At 34.9% G+C, this 15,072-nt stretch overlaps 1 protein-coding gene across 2 annotated transcripts; it reads left to right on the top strand.

Annotated features, from left to right (window-relative positions):
* The first annotated feature begins 2,859 nt into the window (after window positions 1–2,859).
* On the top strand, window positions 2,860–13,288 carry LOC142348642 (uncharacterized). Of its 2 annotated transcripts, XM_075400066.1 has the most exons (3): window positions 2,860–2,879; window positions 8,730–9,404; window positions 12,919–13,288. In XM_075400066.1, the coding sequence occupies exons 2-3, from the start codon at window positions 8,768–8,770 to the stop codon at window positions 13,197–13,199; spliced, it is 918 nt and encodes a 305-aa protein (XP_075256181.1). In that variant the 5' UTR covers window positions 2,860–2,879; window positions 8,730–8,767; the 3' UTR covers window positions 13,200–13,288. The 2 variants fall into 2 exon arrangements, with proteins under 2 accessions (XP_075256181.1, XP_075256189.1); XM_075400074.1 differs by lacking the exon at window positions 2,860–2,879 and having other exon boundaries at window positions 8,682–9,404.
* The last annotated feature ends 1,784 nt before the right edge of the window (window positions 13,289–15,072 follow it).

Genomic DNA, 15,072 nt, shown 5'->3' with positions numbered 1-15,072 from the left:
CTGTCTTTTTGACACAATCTGGTTTTTCTCATGAGCTTATTATGAGACGATTTTGTTTTAAAGAGCTGACAGTTCAACTGGAAGAATTTTGATAGTGTTATTGTGTTTTGTATACGTCCAAATTCTGTCAAAATTAAGGGGTTACAGAGGTCTGTAAGAAAGTGCTCTATTGTCAAGATTCTACGCTTCAACTTATCATAATTACTTTTGTCAAACAATTTCTAGCCCAGATACTTTCCACAACCCTATTTGATTTTTTAAAAAAGCGATGTTAGGTACTGGTTTCACCACCAATGGAGAGCATATTAAGTTTTGATAATTTTACTTTCAACTTATCGACAACTTGCTTTATTAGCATTCAACTTTTTATGAAGAAAATCTGCTCTTCATTTTTTTTAAGAATGGTTAGAAAGCAGTTTACGTATAATTCGGTTGTTAAAATGGTATTTGAGTAAACACAAAATTTCTTCGTCAACGTTTATGAGAAAGTTGAATCTGTTAATTTTTTTTTTCTCAATATCTTTAGTATTGTAAAAATTTTTTAACTTTTGGCTTAAATAAAAGAAACTTCATTTTGATCTCATAAATGTTGAATCAGTATTCCCCATGCAATGTTTCAATAAGTTTATTGCATACTTAGAAAAAATACAACAAAAAGTTTTAGAAAAAAATTTATTGAATGATACATTTATGAAATGTTGATAAAGTAAAGTGTCGATCAGTTCGTTTCAAAGCAAAAAACAATTTAGTCTCAAAATAACTGTGACAGCTTTAAAACTTCAGTTTGTGCTCTATCGTTAAATTCAGCACACTTAGCATTCTTAGGACCATTTCTCTTAGCTAAGGAACCCAATGGCAATCGAAAAACAATGGCCCTTCTATGTCCATCCCGTTTCAGAAACCTGCAGTCATCGACACAATGCGTGAGCATAATTTAAATTGAAAACAAACGGGAACCGCCATTCATTAATTTCCATATAACTTACTGATTGACGTGAAAACAACTAAACTACCAGCGGAACATATGCAATTTCTAACAAAAAACATTTTTTTAAAAAACAATCATACTACTATATATGGTTGCGTCATTTTGAAGTAACTAAAAAAATTGTCATGCTAGTGATAATATCAGATAATGTGTTTTAAATCCAGCATTTTGTAATGCCGTGGCAGCATGCATTGAACCAGATTGAATTCCTACTTAATTCTTTTGAAGCCCTTGCCATTGTAACGAGAAAGTCTAGTCAATTTTTAGGTGTTGCCGCTATCTTAAAAATAGTCAAAGTTTTTGCGGCTGCCACTCGATATGCATTTATTTCCTTGTGTAATGTTTTGTGGAAATACCCAAACATTTTCCTGAAATATGTACCATTTCACTAATTGGTCTTAAAAAACCAACTTGCCCTCTGATTATTCCAAAATTCTCCACAAAAATAATTTTTTGAATTGATAGTTTTATATTATCTTATTATCATCATAAACATATAAATCGATGCGTTAGGCATATATGTTACTGTATACAGTTGACACTTCTCTAACAACTAATTTTCAAGTGATTTTCGGAATAATAGGCTACTTAGCCAATTAGTCTTTCTGACGACTTCAATTTCATTATTGTGTCAATTTTATTTTTCAAGATTATTATTTTTATTCCGTGGGTTGATTTCAAAAGATAATAAATTCAAATGGAATGGCTGGTTGGTACCACAGTGCAGCCATGGAGAGACCGCTATTGGCAAAATTGCGTCGACCATATGACAAGTGTAATGTATGTTGCCTTCTCCGACGTATCTGTATAAAATATTGAACACAATATTGGACCAATATATAATTCAAAGCATGCAGCCACATGACAATGTGATAGAAACTTTAATCACATCTTTTAACATTGAGTGCGGTCTCCCCGTGCATTGGTTTCAAATTTGTCATCAATCACTCTTAGCCAAGTTTTTGTGGGTTTGTGCAGAAAAAAATGCAAAAGATCATTTAAGATCAAAGTTTACATTAGGATTATTTTCATTCCGAACAATTTTTTTCAGCTACAGACACAAATTGGAGCTATAGCAACCCGTTTGAACTTTTGAAAAAAGATGGAGAGACAATTAATTTCCGCAAAATTGAGCAGCTGTTTATGTTTTTCAGCTATCGAAAGTCATTATCATTAATGCTAAAAAAGTATAGCTAGTGAATTCTTGCCATTCAGGCTCAACAGTGATAAATATGTAAAAAAGTGTTTCTGGAAAAAAATAAATATGCTTCTGACAAATTTTATATCATTTTTGACCAAACATGAAGTTGAGTAACTGTTCATAATACTGAAAAGTATCAAAATTAAATATGACTATAAATTGTTTTTCTCTTCAGTTTTCGGATTTGATACAAATTTTAGTCAGATTTAAGTTGAACATTTTCTTTTTCATTTAGTCCACTTTCTCTGGTATGGTTTAATATTTGGTTTGCAAAATTGCTCGACATGTGCCATGGGGATTCTTTTAATGGTTATAAAAAATTTAAGCAAAATATAACCTCCCAAGTGCTTGCATAGTTCATTGTGACGCCAAAGCTAGGTAAGATCTGGGAACTGGAATTAATAGGAAACAATTAGGCGCTTTTAGAAGACATCTCAAACTTTTCCCCGATTCTTCGAGGCCTGCGCTCTTAACGTGTTCAACACAGTTCATCCATTGTTCAAGTTGTTGAGTGCTTTCCACACCTACGAGTGAAAAGCTGGGAGGATCCTTTAAATTCAGCCACTTGCCTTTATTTTTTATTTAAATTTTCAACATAGTACCGCAAAGGCTGAGGTCCCAGACCAAATGTCGACATGTCCAGACCAAAACCAACCGGACCAGGGTACCCCTTACGCTCAAAACTGCACGGTATGCAAACATAAATAAGCACACAAAAAAATTTTTGCACAAGGCAAATTTGAACTCACGAAAGTCTGTATATACAAACAGCGTAATAGTTTGACCAGGTTACCCGGGTCGATTTTTGTTCCTTTCAAATTTTTAAGTTACTGATTGTTAGAAATTGCACAACAATGTTACGTTATGGACTAATTTATGCCTTTTGATCACCTAAAAATCACATTTCGTTGCCCTATCGCATTTCAGCAAAATTTGACGAGATCAGCGACATTTCGAATATCAACGACCAAATTGCCGTTCCTTTGTCGCTAACTTCGTCGCGTACCTTTATGCGCAATCTGGCAACAACAGTAATGAAAAATTTGGCTGCTGTCAAAGGATTAATACCCCTGATCAAAGGATTACAGTCAATTATAATTGTCACTAGATTGCGCACACCGTAAAAAACGAAATCTACCGACCTATATACCAATTTGAGCGTGTCAGACTTATTCGCGCTCGCTTACTTTCCTGGTCTTAATACAAGCGTGCCAAAACAGCGATATTGTCGAATTTATATACTCAAGCAAATGTGTTTTTTGTCATGGAATGCGTTATTTACCTGGAGCGGAGGTCGGTAGCAGAGCAAATCAGCGCTGAATCAGACCAAAGAAATTGTTTTTTGGTTGGTCAGAACTCTGTTCATGTCGCATTTTACACTGGCTAGTCTTGATATTGAGTTGAAAACTCTGCATGAAAAATAATATGTTCAGCTGTATTCTCGCTAACAAGGTCTGCATTATATGCGATTCGAACTTCCACCTGGGTATTTGTAACGTATATTTGGCGTAACCATTATGCTAAATGAGCTTCGTGATAATTACCTACAACTAAGCTTAAGAAAAAAGAGCGTGTTTGTTAACTACTGTAGTATTTACCAGCAACAAAGTATGAAGTTATTGTGCTCGGACTTAATTTCAGTGCATGAATAATTTTTACACTATACAGGGTAAATTTAACCTGGACGAACTCTTTGACTTCAATATAATCATACTGAATAAAACCTGTTCATTAAGGAACATAAAGTGTTCTGGAAATGCATTGTTTCAGAATTGAATCCAGTTTTGAGTCTTGAAACGTGCTCATTCAGCCCTAAAATGCTCTGAGACTATAGTCTGTGTACTTAACAATTGTCTTAGGCAAGCATGTATACTATATTTTTTTATTTTTCGTCAAACCAATTACATTTAACCGGAAAGCCTAACCCGTGTATTTAAACCACTATGTCTTAAACCACCAATTGATTTACCTCGATACTATTTTAACACGAGTTTGATCTAATTCTACACTCCAATGACAAAAACTAAATTTCAAAGGACTTGAAGAATAGAAAAACTACGGACTTTCAACAGTGCATCTTCAAACAACATGCGTCCGTCTGAAATTAAAAACTAAAGATGGGACGCATGTTTATCTCAGCTGCTCTGACCGAAACTCGAACGGTTGTTTCGTGATGTTAAATTTTAATTTGTTTAAAAGCAAACAGAGCCTCACAAAGAGAAGTTGAATATCCAAATGGTGCAAAACTGTGTTTCCTTTTTTTATCCCATCATAGAGTTGCACGAGACACGATATCAGACTTCCACGTAACCACGTCAAAATGCAAGGGGATTCAACTCAAAAACATTAAGGGTGATTTCAAACTCTAAATCATGCCCAAATCAAAACTTACTTAGACAAATACAAGAAAACGCAAATGTCCTCAAAGAAGTATATCAGTCTCAGCGCTCTAATTGTGCATTAGATTGTAAATCTATCTCTCCAAGCAGTTTTGTCATTGTACGGTGGCACTTGTTGGCAGTTTAGCCAGCCTTCTTTCACATTTAACCTAATTCTCCATTTTTTGAACAAAACTTCAGGTCAATTGAATAACCCAGTAAGACGAAATTAAGAGAATTTTTAGCAATTATGAGAGCGTCCGTAAGCGAATCAAGACTAAAAGACTTCAAAAGACAATGTTTAGAATAGCAAAAATTTCTGCGGTCGTGTCATAATTTTCAGCGTAGCACAATGAAAAATCATTGAAAACATTGAGAATAAGATGCACAGTTTCGCTGGTTCTTTCCTTGTGTTGGTTTGAAAACGATTTTTTGTGTGACGAGAATAATGTGTCATCTTTGATTTTGACAGCAACCAGCAATGATTTGAGTGTTTTGGCTATGATCAGAAACCCGAGCGTTTTCACTGAACTATTTGATCTCTTTTGTGATTTTTTTGATTGGCCCGCTTGCTAATATCAACATCATGATTACTCTTTTCCTCTACGCGAATTAGTTTACTATCCTGCGTCAATGTGGAACCTTGTCTTTTGAACTTTTGATATCTCGAAAAAAGCGAAGCAGTGAATAAATTGATTCTCCTTTCTCCAAAAAAACTCGTGGTCTTCCGCAAAATATGGATCTCAAAATTATCATATTTTTATCATTATCATAATTTAATAAATCCCATTATGTAGAAAATTTTGACAAAATATTGATGCTGATTCTTATTTAAAAGTCCTCTTTCGTCATAATTATTCCTAATTAACCAAAATCCGTGCAAGATTTCACCGCTTCCTTCACCATAAATTAGCCGAAAATGCCGGAACTCGGATAGTAATTTATGCGCTCCGTAGTTTCCTTCAATACCACGCGCTGAGAAGGAGAAAAAAATTAATATTCAATTCATCGGGAAAAGTTTCTCAAATAATCATCTGCGGTTTCCGTAAATACTTTCGATAGTCTGTGTTAATTTAAATCATACCGTTTATTCAAGAAAACAAACCCATGCGAGACTTGTAGCTGAAAAACAAAGCTATCTTTCTTATTGCACCGTTCCTAAAACAAGAGGTATTTAGGTTTGTACATTATCTCATTATTTTTAACGAAACAACGGAATAGAAAGAAAACAATCCGATCTACGACTTTCAAAAACATACAAAAAATAGTGTCAATTATTTGGCTGGACGCAAAAATATGAGTACAGAAACTTCGTAAAAATTGCTAAACTTGTTGAAGAACAAGCGCATCATTCTTTCAAACTTATCCAATAGATTTCACATATTCGTGGCTCTTTCGCAGCAAAAGTCTTCACAATTATCCAGGCTGAGGCTACATACTCAATGTTCAGGCCGACATTATAAGGCACAAGAGCAGCCCACCTGCGTTCAACTTTTTTAGGAGACAGGGAAGGAAGCTCCATAGTCTTGGCATGAACGCACCATAGTCTGAACTCAAACGCATGAATGGCTCAAATAGCAAATTCATGACAATTTAAATTTTGTTAGGATTTGCAAAAAATCACCTCAAATTTTAATCAACACATTATTTCGAGTAAAAACACAGCTATAAATTTATAGTTAAAAAAGAAACTGATGAGTACTATTAGATTAACTATATCTGCAAATGCAACATTGTTGGACTTTTCATTAAATTAACTTTTTAAAAGGAATTTTTTTGCAAGACCTCATCCACCGATGTGTCAGTGACAAAAAACATTAATGTGTTTGCAAATTCCATTCAATTAAGATACTTTTTTTGGTGAACGCGACACGGTCAAAGCGTGAAGATAAAAGTCTGCAGATAGCAGAGAAATTTGAACCAAAATTCATGAAAGTCTGAAAATGATAGTCTATAAGTAATTATTTACAATGCACAAAAGTCTGAGCCTAATGCCCGCACCTGGTTTTGAGTTTCATTTGTCTGATCAAGACTAGATACGCCCTATATCGAGGGCACGGAAAACTAAACCCTTTTTGTGAATACACCAGGCTCTGGACTTTAGTGCAGAACGTTTTGGACCTAGATACCTTGCGTCAGAGTGTAAACATAGTATTTTCTGTCTCAGCTTTTGTACTGATTTTTTCGTCAGATTAAGTCATTACTAGGTGACCTCAAAAAATTCAAAGTAAAATTGTGAAAATTTGATCATTCCAATTCATTCCAATTCTATGATTGATTCAATATGTTTTTGTGATACGACTTGAAGAATTCATTCATTTTTTCAAATCAGTGTAAAGTAGAAGTTCGTGAGACTTTCGATTGACCCAGTTTAATTGACCAACACAAATAGCCTGGAGTTGAATTTCCCTTTAAGATACAAGCCCAAAACCAAGGACTACACTTGTGACTGATGCAGTGTGCAGGGGCACGTTTACAACCGGAATTTGGCCAAAAATTGTTTCTTTTTTGAAATTTGCTTCTTGTACTGTCTTTTGTATTGTGTTTTTTGTCAACTTTTATGCCTCTGATTCACCTAAATTTTCAACCATGGAATTCAAAAAATTTTGCGTTAACTGCTTTTCCTCTCGATATCGGTTCCGCAATAATCGATGATAGGCTTTGTGATCTAGAGTTAGCCGCTTTTAATTAAACCATTGCTCGTGCGATACAAATTTGCTTAGTCCCCCGAACTTTGAGTAAAACAGGGACCCAATGTGTTTCACAAAAAACTATTATTAAACTAATCTCACTTCTTTGTTGGACTAATTTACCTATTGGAAAATATTCACTACAAAAAACTTATTATAGGTAAAAAACGTATTTTCATAAAACTTCAAGATAAGTATAGCGACAAAGCCGATTAAGGCATGTTTTTACAAATTAAAACAATATTTAAGTTCTTTTAGAAAATTTCTTTCAATATGGGTCTATTGTCTTATAATTCCAATATGTTTTCATCTTCATATGGCTAGAAAGAAAGTATTACACATAAACAGGTTTAATCGCAGCATATTCCTGTAAGAATTTTTTGGCTTCCACGAACATCGAATTTAACCTAAATTACCCCACAAAATTTTCAGGAATAATAAACTTTTACTTTTTAAATTCTAATTAAAATTCTACTATTATTTTCTACTTTTTCATAAGATGAAATTTGTCTTATTGATGGGATCATCATGAGTTCCGAGAAGTTTCGGAAACCCTCATACATTGCACGGCCTTCAACAACCTTTTGTGTATATCAAACTTCTTCCGGGATTGTTTTCTCAAACATAGCTTGGTCAAGAAAATGGCCGAATAAAACGAATGAAAGATTGATTTTCTGGGAGATAACGACAAAATTTCGTAAACTATTTAGAAAAGCCGGAAACGACTTTTTTAAAACATAGAAAATTTTGGTATCATCATTTTCGAGAAAAATGGCGATAATAAAGTTACTATCAAACTTTTCTGGCACCTTTTTCACAAAACATAGCTTGGTCAAGAAAATGGCCGAATAAAACGAATGAAAGATTTATTTTCTGGGAGATAACGACAAAATTTCTTAAACTATTTAGAAAAGCTGGAAACAAAAAATTTTGGTATATTCATTTTCGAAAAAAAGGCGATAGTGAAGTTTACCATTGATAGATACAGAAAAAGGAGAACAAAAAACCAGTAATGCCCAAGTTGAGATCCCAGACGGAAAGCGGGTATGTACAGACCGCACCAGACGGAAATTGCCTAGGTCAAGACTTTCGTGCGCTCCAAAATTGGTATTTTTTGCGTTCATGTCCAGACTATCGTGCGCTCAAAAGACCCTATGTTCAGACTTTCGTGCACTCAAAATTGCCAATGTCCAGATTTTCGTGCGCTCCAAAATTGATAATCTGTGAGTTCGTTTCCAGACTGCCGTTTGTGCAAAACACCTTATGTCCAGACTTTCCTGCGTTTGAAATTGCCTATGTCCAGACTTTCATGTGTTCCAAATCAAAGTTTGAGCGCTCCAAAATTTATAATTGTCTTAAAAATTTACTAATTTTTTACTCTTCACTTTTTTGTATCCTTTTTGTCAATGACATCGATAATTTACTCAAATTTACGAAAAATTTCTCAACTCGGGTAGTAGTTTTAGTTTCAGTCTCATATAGACCCTTCTGAACAGCATTTTATACAAATATGATCGCTTCGATTGTCTACTTTTTAACGATGCTCAGTGCAACAATTGGGACACCAAATACGGAGGAACAAATAAAAGCAGGAAGGATTAGTTTCTTCAATCGAATCTTCCAAGACGTTATGTCGGGTTCCGAGCTTTTAAGAGCCTTTTACAAGCCCAAAACGAGGGAATACTGCTGCATGTTGTGCGCAATAGAACCACTTTGTATGTCATATTCATACTGTGAACAAATTTCATGCTTTTTGCATTCTGAAGATTCCTTCACGGCTGTCAACTTCACTCTGAAGAAGAATTCCAAGTGTGTGTATGTTGAGATGGAGAGAGAAGAACACCCTTCTTGTGTATCTAATGGAGACATAGTCAAGATCACAACTGACATTGGAACAGAAGCACAACTCTGTTCAATTAATCACAAGAGAGTGGATGGGGTTTGGACTGAATGGAATACTACTGATGTTATATTTGACAACTCCACCCATTATAAGGCAATTGACAGGAGAGAGTGCTTATACATAAGCCATGGAGGCATTGATTGCCTAGGACCCAGTGAACGAGAAAATGAAATCATATTTCCAACCAACCAGCTGTTTCAATATTTCACTAAAGCGAACGACTTCTGTGCCACCAATTATCCAGGTTTGTTTATTTGAGTTAATGCATCAAATCTTTAAGAGCTGAATGTATATTCAGTTCATATTTGTGTTTCCTCTGTTCCTGTGTCAGTTACATGTAACCCTTGGTCAAAAAAAGCGTGCTTTGATTTCTGCATGTGTGCTTACCCAGGTTGAGGTGTGCGCTCGAAATCGTCTTAGTGCAGACCATTTCGAGCGCACACCTGACATTTTGCGCCCAAATTTACAGGGTCTGGAAGGTGGAACGAGCCGAGCCCACTTGAGTCTGATCATAGGTGGATTCGAGCGCACTTCGAGCGCATAGAAACTGTCGAGCGCGCTTGAATCTGATCAGGGGCCTTTTCAGTCTGGGATGGTCTGATCAGGAGCAGTTTTGGTCTGAGACGGTCTGAACCAGGACGATTTCGAGCGCACATCTCAACCTCAGTATATATGAAGAACCAAAGAGCCAGAAAATCATTGAAAACCTCTTAACAGGTTCAAAATTTTTTTTATGTTAGGCATTAAAAACAGAATTCAGTTAGATTTAGCCAATCGATTTGTAGTAAGCTGACGCACGCTTTGGAGAAAACTATGCGCACAATAGTGAAAGGATTTTTTCATCGTGGTCTCCAGTTTATCAAAATTTCCTCTCAGGGGACCTGCCTTTGCTATCAGCTGGACTCCTTTTTTCTGATCAGAGCTATCGGACTTTAGATTAGTGTCTGATCAGAACGCTGCTTTATTGTTGCCTCTTGGCAGAGCGAAAATTTTTTTAAAAAAATGAAAAAAATAAGGAAGATTGAAACTTAAAATGTGGGTTTATTTTCGTGGTGGTTTATCTCCTAGACCCAGTTCATTCAGTTGTTCTTTCGCTGCACTTCGAAGTCCACTCTAAAACTCTCTCCACTTAAATCACTTGATTTTTTTTTCTTGTGTGATGAAAAGTCACAGAATTTTTCGTGTGAAAAATGAGTACCGTGTGAGTTCACACGAAAGAATTTTCCTCGTGTGATAAAAAATGACACAATTTGGACCTTTTTTGTTTGTGCCCCCCACAGTACGTTATGCGCCCCCGGCGTTATACGTCATATTTATTGGCAATCGCAAGGAATAAATGCCTCATTTTTAGAATGAAAATCTTACTGGCTGAAGTGCTAGGCATCAGCACAAACTTTGAAATAGCGGGACCAATTTTTTCTTTATTTTAAGAAATGCAGTTATTCAAGGACTGCCTAGTTTAATGGTCAACCAAGAATGGCGTGGCTCTAATTTAGGACAACAGTTGAATTTCTTCAGGAATTCCTCTTCATCTTAATTCCTCAAGTTTAAAGCTCGCACCACAATCCAGAACGACTTCAGTTGGTTGTTAACTGTTTCTGCATAAATAGCACTTAAGGCTTGGCCTTTTTTATTCTAACTAAAAAGCAAACCCCTGTTGTTTCAATGTTTTTTCTATTTTTTGCTAGATTCTCAAGCGGTATATGTTGGGTACATAAATTTAGTGTACCTTCAGAAACTTAAAAATTTGAAAATTATTAATGCTTTAGAAAAATGACTGAAGTTTTTTTTACACATAGCATTATAAAAAGAGTCTGCAGCACATAAACCTCTGTTGTATACTTAACTACATTTTGTTTTACATCGATAGTTATTCTTCTGCACCCAAATATAATAATCATTGCCTAATATGCGCTTCTTAAATCGTTTTTGTAACCAATCTGCATTCTGAAGAAAAAAGTTGTTTTCTTTCGATTTTCGTATTCTAACCTCTACAGTCAAAGGCTCTTCGTACGGTCGTTTTAAGGGAGTCTTAAATGTGCAGATGATGTCAAGTTTTTTATGAAACTTAAAACCCTTTCGTAAAGTTGAGTTAAATTTCCGATGGGGTAGTAACATTTGAACTTTTCGTGTCGGTTAGTGTTCTGTTGTGTATTTTTAACTTGAAAACTGTTTTTTTTATTGCAAATGAAGGTTGATTTTTATGAAGGGAGAGTGAGCTCATTACTGTAATTAGGATCAGCCAATTTTTTTCTGACTCTTTTCGGATTTTTTGTTTTAGATCAGCAGAAAATGTGAAACGAAAAAATCTCGCTAAAGTTGTTTTATTCAGTTGGTCTTTCATTGCGCTTCGAAGTCTGTTTAAGGGATGCAACTCATCGACTATTCGAGCTACTTTCTTACAAAGTCAACGGATGCAAGTCAAATTTTTTAGCAATCGCAAAGGGTAGATAACTCCATTTTTAAAACGAAAATCCTACTGGCTGAAACCATCTCCTATGAAAATTCTACTAGCTGAAAACATATCAGCACCGATTTTGAAACAGCGGAATCAGTTTACTCCCTTCTTTTAAGACCTGCACTGTTTCAAGTTCTGCCTAACTTAAAGGTCAACCCAGAATACCTGAGCTTTAATTTAGGGCAACATCAGGCATTCTTCTCCATCCTAATCCCTCAAGTTTACAACTGGCACCACAATGCAGAACGACTTGAGTTCGTCTAATGTTTATTGTTTCTGCATAAATTACAATCACGGCTTGGCCTTTTTTTATCGTTACTAAAAAGCAAACGCCTGTTTTCTCAATAGTTTTGCTTTATTTAGCAGGATTCTTAAGCGCTTAGATATATGTTGGGTATATACTTTTGGAGTACCTTTGAGAAAATGAAAAATCTAAGTAGCCTCTGAAAATTATTATGAATATTTTTCAAAAGTGACTTAAGTTATTTTTTTGTACAGTCAGTAATAAATTACAGTCATGGCTTGGCCTGCCTTCTTTATCGTTACTAAAAAGCAAACCCTTGTTGTCCCAACATTTAATTTTGCATTAGTTCGCTAGATTCCAAAGCGCCTAAGCATATTTTGGGTATATAAATTTGGTGTGCTTTCAGAAAAATAAAAATCTAAGCAGCTTCTGAAAATTATTATGAATACTTTTTAAAAGTGACTTAAATTTTTTTGTACAAAGCAAGATAAAATGAGTCTGCAGCACATCAGCCTCTGGAGAATACTATATTACTTTGTTTTACACAAATGGTGGTCTGCAAAAGGTTGTATTCCAAATATAATATCCGTAGTTTACTATGTGCTTCTTAAATCCTTTAATGCCAATTTAGACAGTGAAGAAAAAATGTTTTTTTTCGAATTTTTTATTCTAATATCTGCAGTCAAGTGCTGTTCGTACAGTCGTTTTAAGACACACTAAACTCTCAGGCGGTACCCAGTTTTTCTGGAAAAATTTTGGTAACGCTGAGATCAACTTCAGATATGGTAGAAGCTATTTAACTTCTCATGTCGGTTAGAATTTTAGTGGGTATTTTTAACATGAAAACTGTTATCTATTTGCGAATGAAGATTGATCGTCATAAAGAGAGAATGACTTCATCATTGTAACTGGGAGCAGCCAAATTTTTTCGGATTCATTCCGTGTTTTCATTTTAGATCAACAGAAAATTTGAAATGAAAAAAAAAATAAGACAACTCTAAAGGTTCAACCCAATATTTGTTCATATTAAAGTTGAGACGTTTGGTTTTAATATAGGCTCATTCCTGTTTGGAGATATGGACGGAACCCAAGAACAAGGGAATTTCCTTATGGAAAGAAGTGAAATCAACGCATTATGGCTGGGAATTGTGTACAACTCGAATAGATGGATCAGTTTGTCAGGACAAGATGTGACTGAGAACATAGTCTGGGGTCCACAGCAACCCTCTAACCCTTATACGAACCCCCATGTTTACTTGACCATAGATGGAGCTGCAACAACTGCTTATGCAAACCAGGCTTATTATACATTGGCTTGTCAATTCAGTTCATCGTGACATCCTAATGTTAATGATATTTTGAGATTGACATGCAATTGTTTGTTTTTCAAATATCTGCTCAAAATAGGTGAATTGAGATAATTCGTTTGGAGCCAAATCAATTTATTACTATTTTGCAATTAATACCAAAGTATGACGGCATAACACAGTTTCTATTACATTTTGAGGACTGGATCAGTGTAATCAACTGATGGTTCCACTTTTCTTATCAAGAACATTCTTAGAACAGTTGTCAAAGAACAGTTGTTCTATTATTTTGATAAGAAAAGTGGAACCATCAGTTGATTACACTGATCCAGTCCTCAAAATGTAATAGAAACTGTGTTATGCCGTCATTCTTTGGTATTATTTGCAAAATAGTAATAAATTGATTTGGCTCCAAACGAATTATCTCAATTCACCTATTTTTATTAAAAAAAAACACAAATGCCCTAACTTGTCAAGTGATGTCACAGAGTATCAATTATCTACGTTGTTTAGAACTCGAAATGAACAAGCACTGGATGAAAAACTGGAAATTAAGTAACTGGGTCACATTAGAAATCAATCTCGTAACATTTCTGATTTTTTTTTGCTTCAGGCCATTAGCAGCGCAAAAATCAAAGTTTACTTTGCAATTCATCAGCTCAGTTAATGTTATCCATTGGAAGAATTGTAACCGAAATATGGCTGCATCAATACTCAAGAGCAATTTACAATAATCATAGATCTACGCAAGTACCTATTGCCTAATTCCACCAATTTAAGTCGCATTAAAAAAATCACTGATGAAGTATGTCTCTAAATCTCATCAGTTCTCAATTACAAACGTTAACTAGAAAAACGAGATAAAACAATGATTGCTGCTCTTCATTTTTGTAGTTAAAGTTTGAAACAGTTGTACTCACTTCAATTCTCGTTTCATTTGTTGAAATCGAGCCGTCATTGAAACATTTTTCAATGCAAGATATTTATATATTCATTCTAGTCTCTGATTGTTCTTGAATTCTTGAATGTTTAAAAATTTCGACAATATGAGCGTCTACGGGTACCGAAAAAATTACTTACAAAGAAAGTGGCTGGCACTTTCTGGTGCCGATTTCCGTTCAATGTGGAAAGCGCATAAGTTCTGTGAAGTGGTCTCCACAAAGCAATCAAAACTCTTAAAATGAAAAATAGGATAAGAAAACAGTGAGAACTTGTTACGTTCCGTTGTAGGAGCATTTCACAAAATTTTATTCTTTTTAATCCGCTTGCCGCTCGATTTTACGATTTGATGTTTTAAGATTACTAAAACGAGGCATTCTACTGCAATTATTCTGCCGCACAATTCGTTGCGGAATGCGTTTCCGTCAAACATATTTTGCGGTGGAAAACAGTTTTTACTTCTCAACATCCACTTTAAAGTTGAAAAACACTGACTGCAATTTCCATATAGTTCACCGCTTTTTCGTCCGCGAATTTTGTAAATATTTTTTACACTCACAATGGTTTTCCATAAAAAAGTGAAATCTGATTAAAAAAAACAAATGAATTTACTCAAGAACTTAATACCAGTAGACTCCTGCAGTGGAGCTTTTAAGATTTAGAGATATATTTCCCTATTTCACTTATTTTTTTTAATAATAAAGTACTAACTATACGTTGGAAACTTCGCTTAATGTTTAAATCAGAATTCTTTTGATTAAGGCAACATCAAGGCGGCGTACCTAAATGCTTCAATCGAGAACTTAAACTAAAGGCTTCAACAGGATCGTGGCTTGTATACATCGACAATATATTGCTTGGAAAACAAAGCAATGGCGTACACTAATTGATTTAGTCTATAATATCAGGAAACAATTTTAAAAAATTACGGATTTTTTCAAAAAGTTTACCGTAGAGAAATCTG

The sequence above is a fragment of the Convolutriloba macropyga genome, chromosome 1, assembly GCF_964194025.1.
Source record: "Convolutriloba macropyga chromosome 1, txConMacr16.3, whole genome shotgun sequence".
Taxonomy (NCBI): Eukaryota; Metazoa; Xenacoelomorpha; order Acoela; family Convolutidae; genus Convolutriloba; species Convolutriloba macropyga.
The sequence above is the reverse complement of the archived record's forward strand: the minus strand, read 5'-3'. Positions and strand labels throughout refer to the sequence as shown.